Genomic DNA, 19,424 nt, shown 5'->3' with positions numbered 1-19,424 from the left:
ATTTCCTTTGCTTTGCAGTCTGCCCTTCACATGGTTTGGTATTTGCAAGGTCCTAACAGCAACACTTATCTATAGACATATTTTTATCTCCTCCACTGTGAGTGCTGGAGAAGTACAGAAAAGTGGAGGAGGGGAAATAAAGGTAGAGGATTCCTAAGTCTGGAGTCTAGAGAGGCCTGACTGTTTAGGTTTTTTTGTTAGCAAATACTGTGCTTTAAGCAAAAAAAGTTTGAAAACCACTGCAGTAATGAATATCATTTTAAATTGTTATTTTTTCCAAATGGTATGGTGGAATTAGAACAATCTATAATCTATGCTCATTTATTTAATACTCTCATTAACAGTAGCCTCACTCTAGGGTCATTTGTCTGCATGATGCTAGGTCCAGTATTCTCTAACACCATGAGAATGACAAGTGAACCCAAGCCCAGAACTCTGAGGATAACGTATCTTCACAATTCAATGACTAGTAAAATACGTCTCATTTTTCTTCCACTTTTCACTTTCACAAATGAAGTCTCATTTAAATGTTGCTACAAATATCATATTGTTCTTAAAACTTGATGAGAAACAGATAAAGGTCTAATTTAGAGATCCCTTTAATATAACAGAAAAACGTTGTGTGCCAATCTCAACAAACAAGAGTTTTTGAAACAAGCTACGGCTATTGAACAGCTAATTTATTATTGTTTTCTTTATATATAGCAATTACAGTGTCAAAAAAGGAAAGAATAATAAATAGCTGTGGCTGCGACACATGACTCCTGTTTATTTCATCACAGTAGTAACTTTACTACGTTTTATTCCAACTTTAATTTTCATTCTTCAGATTCTCCTGGTTTGCGGATATCATCAATCTTCAGAATCATCCTGACCATTTGTGTTGCAAGTGAAATCTGTTGTTTTTTGCCAATCAAAGTTTCTATGACATGCTGTTGTCTCATATCTGGGAAAACATATAAATAATTTGGATGTTATAATATAACCAACTAGTTTAATATTAATTATATAATATAAATATATTACATAAATTTTTATTTTTTAAGTCAAACTATTCATTATAGTAAATCTCAATTCTGAAAAATGGAGGACACACTGAAAAGAATGAAGTTAATATGCCCAATCACCTAAAAAGGACATTCAGGGGCCTTCTTCAATAGGGCTAATCTATAATTAGCCCTTGTTCACACTTCTAGCAAGTCAATTCTTTTAAGTATATTATACATATTAGTAGAATTTTAATAATCAGATTTTGCCATAATCAAAATGCAAAATAATCCAAATGTGGTCTGAGGAGCAGAGTAGTATGTCACTAGCATTTTATATGATGTGGATACTATTTCTAATAGTTTGAGATTAAACTAGTTGTGTGTTCTTCTTAAAAGGGAATCAAAATTTGCTCTCATCTGTTTTCTTTTTCAAACTTCTTGAAAAACTTGTCTATATCAGATGTCCCATCCTATTCTTTAAGTACCCTTGACATCTTGTAAACTGCCGATTCCCCATACCAACTACTGAACTGTTCCCCGAAAGGTCACAAATGCCAATTGCCAAATCTAAAGGCTTGTTTTTTTCTAAACCTCATTCTCCTCCACATCTTTGTAGCAGTTACTACTGTTAATTACCCTTGGTTACAGAGACTCTTAGTTTCCCTTATTTCTCCTTCATTAATTCCTTAATCAGGGTGTTTAAAGGTGGGTGTTCTTTAATGTTCTGCCCTGAATCTTTGAACTTTTTCTCTTCCTACGTTAACTTCACAATTTATTTAACAATTTAATTTACTCCTACAACTCAAATTACATCTAAGTCATTGAGTCATATCTATAAACCCAGCCCTTTTGAGCTCTAGTCTTCCGTCTGTAATTATGTGGCCTTTCTACTGGCATGGTATTTTAAACTCATCAATCACATCCAAAACAGAACTTGTCTTTCACTTTAAACTTGTTACTTTTAAAATCACATTATTTACAATTATAGTGGAACTACCATCCATCCAATCTCCAGTGTTAATAACCCTGGTATCACCTGTGACTCTTCTTTACCGCCCAGTTACCAAATCCTGTTGATGCTTTTTTCCTATCTCTCCCCTCTCTTCTACTTCTTCAAAATATACTTCAGCATCCTCCCCACATGCCCCAAATTGGCCCAGAGTATCACTGTCAAGCAGGTATGGCATAGTGAAAAAGAACACTAGATTTAGACACTGAGGACTTGGGTTTAAATCCCAACTGGGCTTTTAGCTCTTCATTTGTAAAATGAGAAGTCAGTAACTCTAAGGTCCTTTCCAGATCTAAATCCTATGATTCCAATATTTCTTCAACATATACATGCTCAGCCATGTCCTCCTTACAGCTGTCAATGGCTGTCTTTTACACCCTGAAGTCTAAAATCCTTTGCCTGATCTGTTTAAAATCTGGCAACATCCTACTTTTCCAGTCTCACTGCATATTACTCCCATCAGATATTCTGTACCCCTGCTATACTGGACCAGTTTCTCATACTTCTAGGCTCTGGTTCAAGCCATTTCTCATGTCTGGAAAATCCACTCTCTCCTATGTTCACCTTCAAAAGCTCAACTCAACCGAACTGCTCTCCAGTCTCCTCCGAACTCCCCTCTACCCTCAGATTCAAGACATCTTTTCCATATTTTGGTACTTATGTCACACTCCTACGTACCTTAGTTATCAGTGTCTAGGTTCTAAGAAGGAGCTCTCTGAAGTCAGGAATTGTGTTTTATTCTAAACTGTGCACCCTCCCTCTTCAGCCTAACAAAGAATTATATTTATAAATGTTAATGAATGAAAATGTTTCTTTTATATGTGAATTAACTGCCAAGGACAGTTCATTCTGAAAAAAATACAACAAAATACTACATAGGGATTATCAACTAAGAACTAGGTATAAAAAATGAATAGCATAATATAGCCGCAATATAGTAACTCTCAACCTTCAATTTACTGGTAGTTCCACAGGCATAAATTTTTATTCTGCTAACAAGACCAGTTGTTCAGATGAGTAACTGTGGATTAGTCCCTCTACAAAATCCCAGATTTAATCTTAATCAGTGGATCCAGTCATTTAAAGATCAATAAAGTTAAAAGATACATATTAACTCTATTCAATTAAACCAAATTAAAATACTACAAACATAAAATCCCTTACCATTTGTACCCTTATGCAAGCAGTCAATACCAAGGGCAGGATTCATTTCTTTCACTTGTCTGGCTCGCACATCAGTCATAGTTTGGATGGGATTCATACCACTATTTTCAGACAGGGCCATGGGAATGACTTCTAACGCATCTGCAAAAGCTCTCATAGCATACTGCTCCAAGGAAGGACACTGAAAATTAACATAAAAGGTTTTATTACAATTGATAGCAGGAAAATAGATCCCACTATAAAGCAGATAACATTCACTTGAGAAGAAGAGAAATAGCATTTAAGAGCCTATCATGTGCCAGGCACTGTAATAAGCACTTTACAGATGTTAACTCATTCAATCTTCACAACATTCCTGTGAAGTAGGTGCTTATATATATTTTTTTATAATTGAGGAAAATGAGGTGACAAAGCTATTAAGTGTCTCAAACAGAATTTGGACTCGGGTCTTCTTCAATCAATTATTGCGCCACCTTAAGGAGATAATATGCTACATCTTGAAGGAAATAAGCTCCTTGACAATAGGGACTGTTCCATTTTAATGTTCGTGTCTCCAGTGCCTAGTAGGTGCTTAACAAATGCTTGTTGACTTTGCTTAATATTAAATAGCTCAGTGAAGATACTTTAGGCAAGCAATGTTACAAAACCAGTTAATTTCACAAGAATGATGTTCATGTAAACAGAATAAATGATATAGTAATGAATGCAGGCTGAACCTCAGGGAATTAAGTCATCAGAGCTCAAGCTTTAGCTCAGAATGTGACTATAAGTTCCATCATAAGCATGTAAATAGTTATTTCTTCTACACTGTAGAATTTTAGGGGACAGCAACTGAGATCTGAAAAATCCATGTAAAATTTTCTGGCCTTTTCTTTGTACCACAGTAGAAGTCTGAATTGGAAGAGAAGTGCATAATGTACAAATGATTGGTATTTATTAAATACATGGATTCACTCAATTCTACTATTGCACTAAAGTTCTCACACATCATGGATGAGTAAGAAATTAATGGCATTTTCTCTTTAACCAAATAACTAGTAATGGAATTTTAGCATGTTTCTTAAATTACTATATAATTAGTATGGTACCTGCTCTATTTCATAGCAGCTTCAAGCTATGAAAGGCATTACAAAAGCATCAAATTTTTAAATACAAAAGTCTGACATAAAACATTGCAAATACTCTCATTTACCTTATCAGCTTCTTCACTGACGGCCAAAGCACAAGATATTTCAGCTGCACCACCTCCGTACACCACACGATTATCACGGACTAGGTTTCTGATCACACACAGAGCATCATGAAGAGATCGTTTTGCTTCTTCAATTATCTAGAAACAAAATAATATTTTAAGTATGAGTTAATTTTAATCAACGTCTATACAATTGAATAGATTAAAATGAAGATGTCATTGCCTAAATATCAGAGCCACTTCAAATATTATAAAAAAAGACATTTCACTTAAAAAACTGAATTTTATTTATTACCAGGGCTTTTTACAAATACTCCATTCACTAATTATTAAGTTCTATCGCAAGCACGTAAATAGTTATTCCTTCTATAATGTAGAGATTAGGGGTTTGCAACTGTGATCTGAAAAATCCATGTAAAATTTTTTGGGCTTTTCTTTGTACCAGAGTAGAAGTGTGAATTATTATGGTATTAAAAGATAAAATATATTGATATTATACAATACTACAAATATATTTCATGCATTTCTAAACTTTTTGTTTCACCTGCAGATTTTACAAAACTCTCCCAAAATTCCCATTTAATTTCTTATGCTGACCCACGATGGGGAAAATTGTGATGCAGAAGGCATAACTGATAACTGTATACTTCATATATCAAGATAACTTGATCAACACCCCGCATTTATGTTTTAAAATTCCTTTCCCAGAAGTAGGAGTAGCTCCTAAGTTTCAGCCTACTCTGATCTCAATGTCTACATTTTCAAGTTAACAAGCTAATGTTGGGGGTGAAATCTACAGTCACTAAACGGAACAAGGCTGTTCCACACAGGAGTTAAATCATAGCTCCGTCATCTTCCATGTTCTAAAGCCAACATAAAGGCCTAGAGGTTGGCTGCAGTACCCTGGAAGAGTGTCAAGTTTTATCAGTGAGCAGATATTAACAGTAGCATGTGGGGGTTTGAATAATTTTTTAATATTACAAATGAAAAACTGGAGTACTCAGAAAAGGTTAAGGACTAATGCTCTAAATTAATCTAGACAGGTGTAATAGTTACCATAATAAATTTACTGAATAAAAATCTTCAATAGTAACTAACTCAAAATCAGCAGATAGGAACACATCCCTTTCTGTTCTAGGTTTTAACTTAATTCCTACTTTAAATCAGAAAAAAATGACAAATTGTAAAATCTTGTGATAGAAACCTTAATTTTACGACCCTAGATTTGACATACCAAGATGATATATTTTTATGTAACAATGCAGGTTAACAAAAAAAAAAGAGCTGTACTAAGAGATATTTCATGAACTATTTAACAGCTCAAACACATATACCTTGAATATCAGTTAAGCAGATACACAGGAAAAAAGTGGAAGAAAGGAGGCCAAAATGTAGAATTCCCTTTGACTTTCCTGCCCATATGGCTTAAGTATAAAGATTTAAAGTCAATATTTGGGACTAATGAGCAGAAGAACAGAAAAAGGACCATATCAAGGACAAATAGGCATCTGCAGATATGTCTATTTCAGTAGCAAAGTAACATGGTCTCTTAGGCAATATTCTCACAATCCTCGAAGTTTAAACCCTGTACCTATTAAACTGGCAAAGATGAATAAAGATGGAGAGTGGAAAGACAGGCAAACTGATGGAAAGCAATGGAATTATGTTAAAGTAGTGACTGAGATATCCCTATTCATTGTCCCTTAGATCCTACCATATAACAATGCGTATGTTCATCCTTCATCACCGAACAAGACCATGCCATCAGAGAAATGATGACATGACTTGCACTTGACTTTGTTTTTGAGTGAGGGAGGGCTGTGCAGGTCACCAGCCTCACTTCTCCTCCAGAGCCATCTGAATCCAGTGACCAGATATTCATCAGGATGACTGGAGATGACCCAGGATGAGGCAATTGGGGTTAAATGACTTGCCCAAGGTCACACAGTTAGCGAGTACCAAGTATCTGAGGTGAGATTTGAACTCAGGTCCTCCTGACTCCTGCACTGGTGCTCTATCCACTGAACCACCTAGCTGCCCCACCATATAACAATAAGGTCAAGATGAAAGCAAGGTTTTATAACTACAACAAAATATTCATGGAAGCACTTTTAGTAGTAGCACAAAGAATAGGAAATAAAGTAGATTGATAAGGGAATGGCTAAGTAGATTGGTAGTACAGAAATGTAATGGAATATTACTCCTCTGTAAGAAATGAATACTGCGAAGCATGGAAAAACTTGCACGAACTGATGCAAAGTGAACTAAGCACAACCAAAAAAATAAGGTAAATGAAAAAAAGCACAAAACTGAATGCTATCATTAAGAAAACGTACACCCTAGGGGTAGCTGGGTGGAACAACGTATAGGGCACCAGCCGGGGAGTCAGGAGAACCAGAGTTCAAATCTGACCTCAGACACTTATTAGCTATATGACCTTGGGCAAGTCACTTAAACTCAGTTACCTTTAAGGAAAGAAAAAAAGAGCACATGCTTTCCTTCTCTACAGAAATTTCAATTATGGGTGTGAACACAACTCAATGTTAGAGTTGATATACATTTTTTTTAGTTTCGCAGATGATGCTCTGGGGAGGGGGTAAGAGAGACATATTTGCAAACAAAGGTGATACAAAACTGAAACCTATCAATAAAAGAAGAATGAGATCTATGCTGGCAAGCAGACAGCTTGTGACCTGTATGCCAAACTCAGATGTAACTTGACAACTCCTTACCATTTTATTTCCTCCTCTAATGAAAATGGTCACAGCCCTGGAGTTCTTACATTTCTCTATAACAAGCATTTTGTCTTTGGTTGTTCCAAATGAGATCTCTTTCACCAGACCAGCAAAGCCAAGTTTCTCAGGTGTGAGTTCAGAGAACCGTGGAACAATGCGCCCTCCTGTTGCAATAGCAATAAGCTAAAACAGAAAGGGAAAGACAATAAAAATTTTATAAAGTCAACCATCAAAATATGATCCTTAGCACCCATCTGAGACCTCCTTCCATTCCCTATTTTACCACTGACACTTCAGAAGGTGGTCATACAGGACTGAATCTTTGCTTCATGTGTTGCAAATGCTACTTATATGTACCCCTTCTCCTCCCTCCCTCCCCGCCATCACTTGATGGTTAGCCTTCTGATGAACCTTTCTTGCACTCCTTCAGTAACTCTAGTGAGTTGCTGGACTCATACTTTAGGACCTCACAGTTTGGTAGTGCCTGTTAGTGCTTGTATGCCACTGGCATGTCTTTAAAGGATGCAATATCATCTCCATGTCACAATGAATTACTGGAGTATGATTTGAGAGAATCATGGAATGTGATGGACTCAGGAGAGCTAAAGCTAAATACACAAAGTAGACATGAAGAGGCTGAAGATTTTACTAATGATGATATATGGCAAAAAAGAATGATGGGAATCACAGAATTTCAGAGCTGGAAGACTTCAGAGCTAACTAGTCCAATTTCTTTTCCCCAGAAACTCTAACTACAACATTTCTGACAAATGGGGATCTAATTTTTACTTGAAGTCTTTTAAGGATTTGTGACCATGACTAAAAACTGTTGAGGCACAAGAACTTTTCAGAGAACATTCTAATATTTCTTCCAAGTTCATCACTGCATCCTTTATATTGTAATTGAAAATTTCCACCTCTCAACTAGTTAACTTAATAAAAATTTTTCATGCCTTTAATAACTGTAAAATAAAAGGCTGATTTGGGAGAACTCTTTCTTTTCACTCCTTCTTTTTCCTCTCCTCAGACTGTTTAATCAGTATTCATCCTTATGATCCCTATAGCTATAGTTAGTAAGTTGGATAAATTTAAGCCTCAAACTAATGATGGAAAAAAGATCAGATAGATCACAATTAAAACATGGAAAATATATAGGTTACCATGTCTACCTTTGACACTACCAGCATGGATACTGTCACATTAGCAAAAGATACACATAACTAGAAAAGAAGTGGAGCAATAACATATATGACAAACATTAAAGAGATGGACAGTTTGACACCTTGAAAAACTATGAGAATAGGAGGAAGTTTAACATGCTAGAAATCTTGTCTGTGGCTATGTATATTTCTGAGAAACAGGAAGAACCGCACAGGAAAAGAGAAAAGCATTTATATCTACCTTGGTGGAGGGAATACCCATACCCATGAAATCATGGATCTGAAGTATCATCTTTAAGATCTGAATCTAAAGGAAATAATATTTTGTGACTTGTCCCTTTAAACTATGAAGAAAGGTCCAAGAAAATGTAGAGCTTCTTAAAAAAAAATTCTAGAATGACAGATATTCTTCACTGTATTTTATCACAGATACAGAATGCTAACCATATAAATTAAACAACTGACAAGGAAGAAAAAATCAAGTAAAACAGTTATGTCTAGAAAGTCTCTAGAATAAGAAATTATATAAAAAGATAGAATTTCTTACTTCAATTTCAGGTCCCCCCACCCAACGAACAGCAGGCAACTTATTCTGAAGGAGTAAATGATTTGCTTCATCATCAAAACCCCACTGGCAAATAGCTAGGTTCGCACCAGTGAGTTTAATCTGAAAAAGAAAAACAAGATCTAATGTAAAACAAACAAAAACCCACAAATATACAACTTTTAATTTCATGTACTTCAAGGTTAAGTACTGCTGTGATACCTAACTAAAATTATTCTTCAAAGGGTAAAGACAACTCAATGATTTCCTTGGATAGCTTGTTTGCTTTTCAATACAAGTGCTTATCAACCTTCTTTTATCAACACGGTGTACCTAGAAACCTTAAATTATCACAATACTTATTACTATATATATTCTTTCACTATTTCTACATCCTCAGAACCATGGTAAGACTCACTTGTTCAATCATCTCTTCAAACTTCTCCTTCTCATACTTCTGTAGGGCTTTGTAATCTTCTACAGATGTCACATCAAGCTTATGTTTAGTTTTTGGCTTGGGTGGCTCAAATGGACACGTAAGAATTGCAATCTTAGCATTTTTCACTTCCTATAGAAAAAAGTAAAAACATTTCGTTTAGATGATTTGAAGAGTTAAAAAGTATCAAGCTATCACAGGAAAAAGTGGAAATGACTTACTTTAGGCATTTGTGGATGACTAAAATCCTTATCCACAATTACTCCCTTAATAAGCTGAGTGTCTTCAAGTCTTCCTCCTACTTTGCCTTCTACTTTGATTAGCTCAAAGTCAACATCTCTCCGTTCTAAATCAGCTACTGTCAGGACTGCATTTACAGCAATTTCAGCCATTTGCTGGTGGCAGCTGTTAACTCTGATGGAAAAAAAAAAGAACATACTTTAGGAATATCTTTGAAATGTATTTCGTTACTAAATACTAATTACTAAATTATCAACAGATGCAGAAAAAGTCTTATAAAATACATTTATAAAGCACATTATAGTAAAACTATAGAAAGCAGAGGTAATTTCCTCATCTGAGAGTTTTCTATATCAATGAAATCACACTTTTATTTGTCACAGTGTTGGAAATAATAATTATAGTAAGACAAGAAAAAGTATTTAAAGGAATAAACACTGACAAAGGATTATAAAACCTGCCATTTTATATTAACTTATTAAAATAATATATTTATAAAAATTATGTACAATGTATTATTATATTAATATTTTAATTATAAAATCTGTTATATTATCATTTGTATTTCTACGCTACATTGCCAACAAAACAGAGTAAATGGAAAGATAAATACCTTTTGTGAATGCCAAATGTAACAAATGTCTGTGTATTAACTTGCTAAGGCTCACAAGAGAACTTCAAAGATTTTTGGTGGAAATCCTAATTAGATAGATATCACTTGTTCATGGTTATTTTAAAGAGAGTAAAAATGTCAATTATTTCCCCTAAATTAATTTTTAAGTTTAATATAATACTGATCCAAAAAAATTACATTCCAATGGGCTGCTTTATAGAATTGGAGAAAACTAACACATTTCATACGAAAAAAATAAGTCAGTAAGAATACCAAGAAATGTTACTGGGAAGAACTTAAGGAATACTTGCCCAGAGATCCCTAAACACACTACAGAGTTTGGCAAAGGAAGGAAGGTATACTAAAGATGAAAAGGGGTTGATGATTTGTTTAGTCATTTTTCTGTTGTGTTAGACTCTTTGTGACCCCATTTGGGTTTTCCTTGACAAAGATACTGGAGTGGCTTGCCAATCCCTTCTCCAGTTCATTTTACAGATGAGGAACTGAGGCAAGCAGGTCACACAGCTAGTAAGTGTCTGGAGCTAGATTTGAACTTAGTTCTTCTTGACCCTGGGGCTGACACTCAACCCACTGCGACACTTAGCTGCCCTGGTGTTAGATTAACAAGAGTTTAAAAATCTAAATGGAGAAGTTCATAGATTTGATTCTACAGAAAAGAAAGTTTCAATAAACTGGAGTTTAATGAATAAGAGTGAAAAGGAAGGCGTTTCAACCCTCTGCCAACCTACAGACTTTGTGACAGCAAGGCCATTATCATTTTGTTGCTACCTATTTTAGAACCTTGTAGACTGCTTGTAAACCCAAAGAACAGTTACTTAAGCTTTATAGAAAGGATCAGCATTCACTGTCACCTCTCAGACTTTGTCTGGTCAGGATACTTCTGGGGCTTATATGGAAAGAACAGAAGCTATGGTGGTTAATAAATTTAAGTTATGCAAAATGGAATTTTTATTACATGAATAACCTATGAGAAGTGATTCAAAATTTTACTATATTGAGCTTCATTTTATTTATAATGTATGGGCTAAGAATGAAACACAAATATGGTGGCAAAGCTTTAGGACAAAAAGCTTCTATACAAAGAAATGGGAAATTGTTAGTCATGAAAATCTACTTATGTCCCCCAAAAGACTTGTTTTATTAGGTATATTTCTAAATTGTTTGTCTAGTCTTTCCAACCAAAATGCTTGTTTTAAAAGTGGCACACAACAAAAACAAATACTGGTGATATTAACTTACACTTTGGAACCAAGAGTTGTTTTTGCAGTCTGGATGAGAGGTTCAGTGTTGTGAATATCAACTGGAAAACTATCACTGATTTTGTCCAAATGTTCAATGGCAATTCGAGCAGCTTGCTCATAACCATCTGCTATTCGGATTGGATGAATACCACGATCCAGCAGTTGTTCAGCTTCTTCTAACAAAGCACCAGCCAGAACTGTGAAATGGGAAAAAAACAATACAGAAAAACTCAGCAGAAAGTTTTTTAGGTAAATCTTATGAGCATTTTGTTCCTGAATGTAACTTTTGTAGGAAGGCAATTTGGTATAATGGCAAGTGTCCAAGAATTTGTACCTTAAAATATTCTGCCATTTACTTTGGGACTTTTGACAACTCATTCAAGTTTCTGTAAATCTCAGTTATCCAACTATAGATATATTTCTCTAATGGTTGGTAATGTGAGATCAGAATTCAAGAGAGGCATTTGACTAAATGTATAGATGTGGGTGTAATATGCATCTACATGAACTCAAGAGAGTACATAAAATTACCAAAGCTGAAAACAGAAAGCAAATGCACTGGAAGATATCCACACTTGGATAATTACATATGGCCCCAAACCTCATGGAGCTTACAATTTAGTGAAGCCCTAGACTAGCCACCATTCATTCCACTCCCCACTCTAGTTTTATTCTCTGAACTTTGCTAATATGGCCATGGCATGGGTCCCTTTTCTTTAGGGTTTGCTTCTCTCATTAAAATGAAAGCTTCTTGAGGACTTTATTTGTATTGTCAACATTCAGTACAGTGCCTACTACCTGGTTAAATGCTTAATAAATGCCTACTGACTTAACAAAAGTCACAAGTTGAAAGCAATATTTTTTTAACAATTTCATTGATCCACTGTTGTATAGCTTTAATGGTTAGAAAAAAATGTCCTTTTATTAAACTGAAATCTGCCTCCCTGTTCCACTGGTCCTGCCTCCACCCCTTAGAATAGGGGTCTTATATTTTTCTGTTTTATGTACTCCTCTGCTAATCTGGTAAATACTCTGGACCCCTTCTCAGAATGTTTCTGAATGCCAAAAATAAATTCCCTAAGGTTACAAATGAATTTAATTTTTTTTTAAAAAAATATAATCATCAAAACAATAAACAAAAAAACAATTTAAGAATTGGTTAAGAATAGGTTAAGAATCCCTGCTCTTGAGAAATAAAGTTTATTTTTATTATCTCTTGCATATGATAGTCCTTCAAGTATTTTGAGACAGCTATTTTGTTTTCTTTTAATCTTCTCTTCCAATTATATATCCAAAGTTTTTTCAACCTTCTGCATAATACAATTTCCAGACTATCACCATTCTGGACACTTTCTTTCGAATTTACCTACTTTGTCTGAGAAATGAACAGAATAGTCCAGATATATTACTTCCTACAACTTAATAACTGCACGTCAATTAATTCTGCCCAATAGTACTAATTTTTAAAACAACCCAGCAACAACATTGACTCGAGCTTAATCATGTCCTTACATAAACCAGATTTTCCTTATTCTGTAACTAATTTCTGAGGCTCAATCTATAAGACTTAAAATTTAACAGATATGGAATATTTTTTATCCAAGTGACTGAAAAAATAAAGCAAAAGATGTTACTTCATACATCAGTACTGGCCACACGAAGTCATTAATCAACTGATGAAGTGAAAAAAGTGTTGGACCTTTTATCAGAGGAACTGAACTAAAAGTCTGGCTCTGTTATTTATTATCTGTGTGATGTAATTATATATATGCCTTTGAGCATGTACATTATACATAATATATAAAGGCATCATGGTGCATTGGACTTGACATCAAGAAGACTTACTAGTTGTGTGGCCACATGTTAAGTCACTTAATGTTTAGGTTTCTTTCTCTGAAAATGGATCAGATAAATTATTGGGGATAATATTATTCTGTAGTCTACATCAAGGAGATGTTTGTGAGGTTCAATTAAAAACTTAGATAAAGCAAACTTTAAAGTTCTAAAAAAAAAAAAAAAAAGCCAGCAAAGACTATACATTTTGTTAGGAAAAAAAGTCAGCCTACTTGATGAGTGATTTCAAATTGACTCTCGGTGAATATGGTACTCCTTTGATTGGAAACTTACTCATTGTGGTCAACAATAAAAACAACCACTCCGATTTCCTTTTCTGCTTATTTTCTGATTTTTCTTACCAACCACTCCTGTAGTCCCATCTCCAATCTCATCATCCTGTGATTTGGAAAGTTCAACCATCAATTTAGCAATCTGATGATCTACATCCATCATGCTTAAAATGGTGGCACCATCATTAGTTACAGTCACATCACCATCCTTATCTACCATCATTTTATCAAGTCCTAAAGAAAAGACATTAAAAATAATTTAGAGATTTGAAAATGAGCAAATAAAAATGATCAAAAATAGAACTGGAATCTTACCATTAGGTCCAAGTGATGTTCTCATTGTATTTGATACAGCCTTTGCTGCCATTATGTGAGACTAAAAGAAAAAAAACAAAACAAGTGAGAATGAAACTGGCCAGTATAGATGGCAAGGGAAAGACTCTCAACATAACAAAAGGAGAGAATTCATTCACAGCTATTTGCTGTGTAATTTAACAACGATATTCACTAGGCTTGTAAGAGAGTTCTATCATGAACTGTTATTTAACGTTTATTTTGCTTCTTCTATTTTAACAAATTTCCAATTCTATGCCTCCTATCTCTAACAGCACCCAAACAATACCAAAAAATACCCCACTCACAATATATTATTTCATACTTATCACAATCATGTCCATTTTAACTGTAGATAGTTTATACTTGAGTTGCACTATTTACAGAATTAAACACCCACATAACCACTGTGCCATCAAATAGGCCCTAAAAGTCCTAAGAGAAACCTTATAATCTATATTGATGTTAACTAGCGGTTTAATGTCTTGTTATTTTATCAGTTTGAAGAGTAGGAGCTCTTCAAATCCTACTAGCTTTTAAAAAAAAATTCATAAGCACCACAATCACCAACCGCTTAAGTCTGAAACATTCCAAGCAAACTCTGACTCCCACTGACTAAATTCCGAGTGCCACTCTTTCATGGTTATTTTGTTTCTTCTTTTCCATCTCTGTTTAAGAACTTTGTTCAAGCTTATTATGTAACACTGTATTACTGCAAATAATTTCCTTGCTTCTGCCTTCAAATTTCCCTAAAATAAGGTTATCTTCCTGAAATTAAGTTTTGATCTTTAAGATCTTTGACCTGAAAAATAACACAATTTCCCAGGATAAAATTCAAACTCCTTAACCTTGCCTTCTTCACTATGTGGTTCCTATCTTTCTTCCCTATATTCTCTCCCCTACTATAGCCTACCTGTTGTTTTAAGACATCCCTTCCACTATTCTTTCCTGTCTTTGTTAGTGATACACATTCTATCTAGAAAAACTGCACTATCCTATCTCTTAATGGAAACTCTATGACCATTTTTCAACGTCAAGTTAAATAAATAAGCACCTCTAGGCAGAATTTTTGGATTCCAGGTCAGAAATAATCAGAACTATTTCTTCACCTAGACTGTTAACTCATGGCACTGCTGCCTTACGATATACTTTTTTTTTTTTGCAAATATTTCATCTCCATTAGATTTTAAGATCATGGAGGACAAGGACTATGCGTATATTTCCTTTATATCAAGTGTAGAAAACAATCACTAAATATTTAAGAGAATGAAATCAAACCAGTATAACCATTGCCCCAATAGCAAAATCAACTAATTCTGCACCAAAGATATACACAATTTTATTTTTCACTACAACCTTTGTGAGCGTTCAAATACAAGTGCTTTTCTTTTCATCCTGACAACTTGATACTCCAACACAATAGTCATCTTCCATGTCTCCCTATTTCAAACCATTTTATAATCCTTTTATGGGCCACACTCTTGGTTTTCATTTTTATCCAACAACAATAAGGGTCTTTGGAAGGCAAATACATTAGACAAACACACAGGTGAGACTTCAATCATTCCTCTAGATCACAGGTTCTTAGTCTTTTTTGTGGAGCCCATGGACTCCTCTGGTTGTTGGCTCCATGTTATGAATCCTTTCTCAGAAGTGAAGAAAACAATGTATCTCAGTTACAGGTTAAAAAACAGCCCCCACTCCAAGTCAACAACAACTTATTAACCACCTAAGTGCTGCCCCCCCCTCAAAAAAGGATGGAAATTTTTTTTTTCCAAAAAGCAGGGGGGAATACAAAGGAGCAAAAAAAAAAAAAAAACAAACCAAAAAAAACCCTCAGAAAATAAAACCAGTTATCATCCCTGATCTCAAGGGAACTTGCAGTCAAATGCAGAAGACAACATACAAACAAGTATGTACAAACAAGACACAGACATGAAAAAGTGAAGATCATCTCAGAGGGCAGTTCCTAAGACTAAGGAGGACTGAGAAAGTCTTTTTGTGGAAGGTGGGGCTTTAAATGAAACTTGAAAGGAGCCAGTGAAGACAAAGGACAGAGCTGAAGAGGCAAAGAAGAGTTCCAGGAATAGGGAACTACCAGTGAAAAAGCCAGGATTTGGGAGATGGACTGCCTTATCTGAGCAAGGAGGCCAGTTTCACTGTATTGAAGATAAAATTATTCCCCTATCCAAGTTCCTGAACCCAAAGAAAGATCTATGGACCTCTAGTTAAGAACTTACTCTAGATCAGTGGTTTTCGTTTGATTTCAGGAGCCCCTCATTCTTAAAATCAAAGCGCTCTCATCCTCCCTTCTCCCCCAGCTTCTATGAGTTACAGTCTAGCCATATTTACTCATTAGAAATTAACATATTAGTATTATGATGAAAAGTTTTGACTATGTGGATGTTTAGGGGACCCTGACCACACTTTGAGAACATACCCACACCGAGATCTCTGATCCATCTTTACCCTTTGTAAAAATATTTGAGGCAGTGGCCATTAAATATCCAAGAATCTAACTCAAAAAAGAAGCCAGTGATAAGTTGATATTTTTACTTGTTTCTTATTTCAGTCTTTTTGGAGAAAAAGGTAAATTCCTTAACTTTTACCTAGGGACTGATGTTTTAATGAGGAGCAGAGAGGGATTAAATAAAGGTCATTACTTTCACATCACTGAATTAATTTTTCTTGAAGTAGCCTAATCTGGGTGATGTTATAAGGACTTGCATAATATTATCCCTCTTTGCTCATTCACTATTGTTTCCCTGGAATTAATATCTAGCTAGAATCGAGAATAAGTCTGAAAAGGTTTGTCTATATCTTGTTATTCAGTTATTTCCAATTCTTTAGTAACTCAACTTGGGGTTTTCTTGGTCAAGATACTGGAGTGGTCAGCCATTTCCTTCTCCGGCTTGTTTTACAGATGAGAAACTGAGGCAGAGTTAAATAATGTGCCCAGGGTTATAAAGCTAGTAAGTATCTGAGGCTAGATTTGAACTGTGGTATTCCTGACTCCAAGTCTGGCAGTCTATCTACTACGCGGCCTAGTCTAGCTGCCCTATTAATGGATGCAAGATGAAAAGAAATTTATGCTAGAATAATGTTTCAGTATTTGTTCATTTAATCAATGGCTTATTTCAATATCAAAATAACATGAAGTCAATACCCTAAAGTTTACCTTACTTGTCACCATTTTATGTACCTATTTTACCACTTTGCATCTGCTTCCCTGCCTGGTTTTGAACTTAGAAGGAGTCCTCCTGACTCTAGGCCTAGGCATGCTTACCTACTTGGCCACCTAGCCTACATTACTTAACTGCTTGGGACTCAGCCTACTTTATTTAATAGCCTGAAAATTGGCTGAAAACAGTTAGATGCCTAGACTGTATCAAGCTTAATTAAAGGTCAACAGACCCAAAAGCATTGTTACAACTGAAGGTAGTTAGTGGGATACAGGTTGAAGGACAATAAGAGCTATGAAAATATACATACAATTCTTACAATATACCTTAATACTATGCTTAATACTAAAGATACAAGGAACTATTTGTTTTTTTAACATGAACATTTTCTCAAGTTCCTATTCCATAACGGAATTTGCCTAAGTTAACTTCTTTCACTCAAAAGAATTTCACTATTTCTTTTTATCAAAACCTATCTCCAAAGGCAAATTATAACAAAACAAGAATACTCATAAGTCCATAATTATGCAACAGGGGTATTTTAAAGTAGGCTACACTATGCCACAGGTAAAACCTGAACTCAGTCCATCCTGAATATAAGATCTATTCCTCTCAAGTTAAGGTTCAACTTTTGAAAAGCTCCTGCAAAACCTAACAATTATCCAGCATCTATGATGGCATTAGGTAAGCAACATTATACAAAGTAAATTCAATTTTTCATCTAAGTGCACTTACTTTGTAGATAAGACAGCATAGCCCCTATCTTTTTAAGCTTTTAAAGCTGTAATCACGGCTAATAAAAAGCCTACAGTTTGTCTGGAATCACCTCCTTTTCTATTCCTACTCCCAATACTTTAATCCAGATCCTTATTCTTTCTCACAGGGATACAAATAAATTGGCTTCCTGAGAGGTTTTTCCTGCCTCCAGCGTACTATGCTAAAATAATCCACAAATACACTTCCTGAAAACCTAGCAAAGTTAAGTACTGATTCCTTACCTTTCCAGAATTAAATCCTCCCACTTCCCTTATAGCCCATCCCTTCAAACTAATCTACTCCTTGTTTCTTTTAGATGCTCTGTTGCCTCCCTGACTTGTTTTATTCTCTTCCTACACCTTGCTGAAATCTTACACACACACACACGTTTTCCCCACTCCATCACGAGCTCAATCCACTAAGGCCAAGGAGCTTGTTTTATTTACCACACCTTTAAAGTACTAAATATGTAAGGATTACCGACAGTAGTACACTGGTGGGATCCAGGGGAGGGTACCCAGAAGGTACCGTTTCGGTTAAATGACTATAGTTACCTGTGGAATACGGCTCAAGTCTACAATAAATCTTTATTCATAAGGTGTCCCTACAGTCTTACTACAGTTTTAAGCTGTTAGATACACCCTGCAGAGGACATAAAAACACAAAAACTGGATCAGTGGAAGGTCTAAGTTCCCAAAACGTAATGCTATTCTCTTTTAGATAAAATCTAATAAAATATCAGCTTCTAAACTGTCCCACCCTCAGTAAACCCAGTAACCACTGTGGTCTCGCTGTTGGGAAGGGCCTAGGAAGCTCCTCTTTCTGGAGATCGGGGCGGGGGGTGGGGAAGGGTCACGCGTGAGTCTGGAGCGGGGTAGGGAGCTCACTGAGAATAAGGAATAAGGAGAACTTCTCGGTCTTTCCCCAGAGCACATGGCGGAACCCTTCCCCAACCCTTGCGCACGCGCAGAAGACACCGGTTCCCGGGGCCTCCCGTTTTTCGGGTGCCAACGATTCCGGGACCCGTTACCTTGAGGGCCTCAAGTCCCATAAGGCGGGACTTGCGCTCTTGGTCCTTGATGATGAGGAAAGGACGGCCATATTCGTCGAATGCCAGAGTACCCATGGAAGACATGGTCCAGCTAGAAAGGAATCCCTCCCAGCAACCGGCAGAGACGAACTAAGTAGGAGGGAAACCACTGCTCGCTCTCGCGACTGACGGTGTTTCGGCGCTTTGCGCAGGCGCAGTTGACGCTTTGTGATTTATTTTTCGATCGAGACTAATTTCACGCCAGGTAGCACTTTCTGGAATCAGCAACCCTTGGAGACAACCATTATGTAGAAAATGGCGGGGGGGAGGTTTGAAGACGCTGCCAAAGACTGATTGAAATCTCTTCCCCTGAACACAGATTTTCCCAAGAGACAAAGTGTTTTATTTCACCCTAAACCTGAAAGCGTCCCGAAATATCTGGATACTGAGGCAGAATAAATAGGTTGTCTCTTCTAAAGTCTTTTTCCTATGCCGACTCCCCTACCTATCCCGTGGAGATGGTCGTGCCTCTTCCAGCGGCTGCCGGAGTTCTCGCGATGGGGAAAGGAGGAGGAGGAGGAGGTGAGGCCAGTAGCGAGACGGCGGGTATCCCGGCGTGTTCAGGCTCCACCGCCGGCGGGAGGCAGTTTAGG

At 36.0% G+C, this 19,424-nt stretch overlaps 2 protein-coding genes across 4 annotated transcripts in view; one reads left to right on the top strand and one right to left on the bottom strand.

Moving 5' to 3' along the window:
• Positions 1 to 659: 659 nt before the first annotated feature.
• On the bottom strand, positions 660 to 19,395 carry CCT5 (chaperonin containing TCP1 subunit 5). 2 transcript variants are annotated; one of them, XM_072605416.1, is made up of 11 exons: positions 19,277 to 19,395; positions 13,786 to 13,846; positions 13,540 to 13,704; positions 11,343 to 11,541; positions 9,451 to 9,643; positions 9,212 to 9,361; positions 8,797 to 8,916; positions 7,087 to 7,272; positions 4,355 to 4,492; positions 3,163 to 3,343; positions 660 to 946 (listed from the first exon to the last, which is right to left on the bottom strand). In XM_072605416.1, exons 2-11 carry the CDS (start codon positions 13,835 to 13,837, stop codon positions 819 to 821), a joined length of 1,512 nt encoding a protein of 503 aa, XP_072461517.1. In that variant the 5' UTR covers positions 13,838 to 13,846; positions 19,277 to 19,395; the 3' UTR covers positions 660 to 818. The 2 variants fall into 2 exon arrangements, with proteins under 2 accessions (XP_072461517.1, XP_072461516.1); XM_072605415.1 differs by lacking the exon at positions 19,277 to 19,395 and adding an exon at positions 18,772 to 18,990.
• Positions 19,261 to 19,424, top strand: part of ATPSCKMT (ATP synthase c subunit lysine N-methyltransferase) — a 36,659-nt gene continuing 36,495 nt past the window's right edge. The window contains exon 1 of one of the 2 annotated variants that reach the window (XM_072605417.1): positions 19,261 to 19,353. In XM_072605417.1, coding sequence (XP_072461518.1) covers positions 19,261 to 19,353 — 93 coding nt within the window. The remainder of the gene's footprint in view (positions 19,354 to 19,424) is intronic. The other variant, XM_072605419.1, reaches the window with a different exon arrangement.

The sequence above is a fragment of the Notamacropus eugenii genome, chromosome 4, assembly GCF_028372415.1.
Source record: "Notamacropus eugenii isolate mMacEug1 chromosome 4, mMacEug1.pri_v2, whole genome shotgun sequence".
NCBI lineage: Eukaryota > Metazoa > Chordata > Mammalia > Diprotodontia > Macropodidae > Notamacropus > Notamacropus eugenii.
This window is presented reverse-complemented; position numbering and strand designations above follow the sequence as displayed.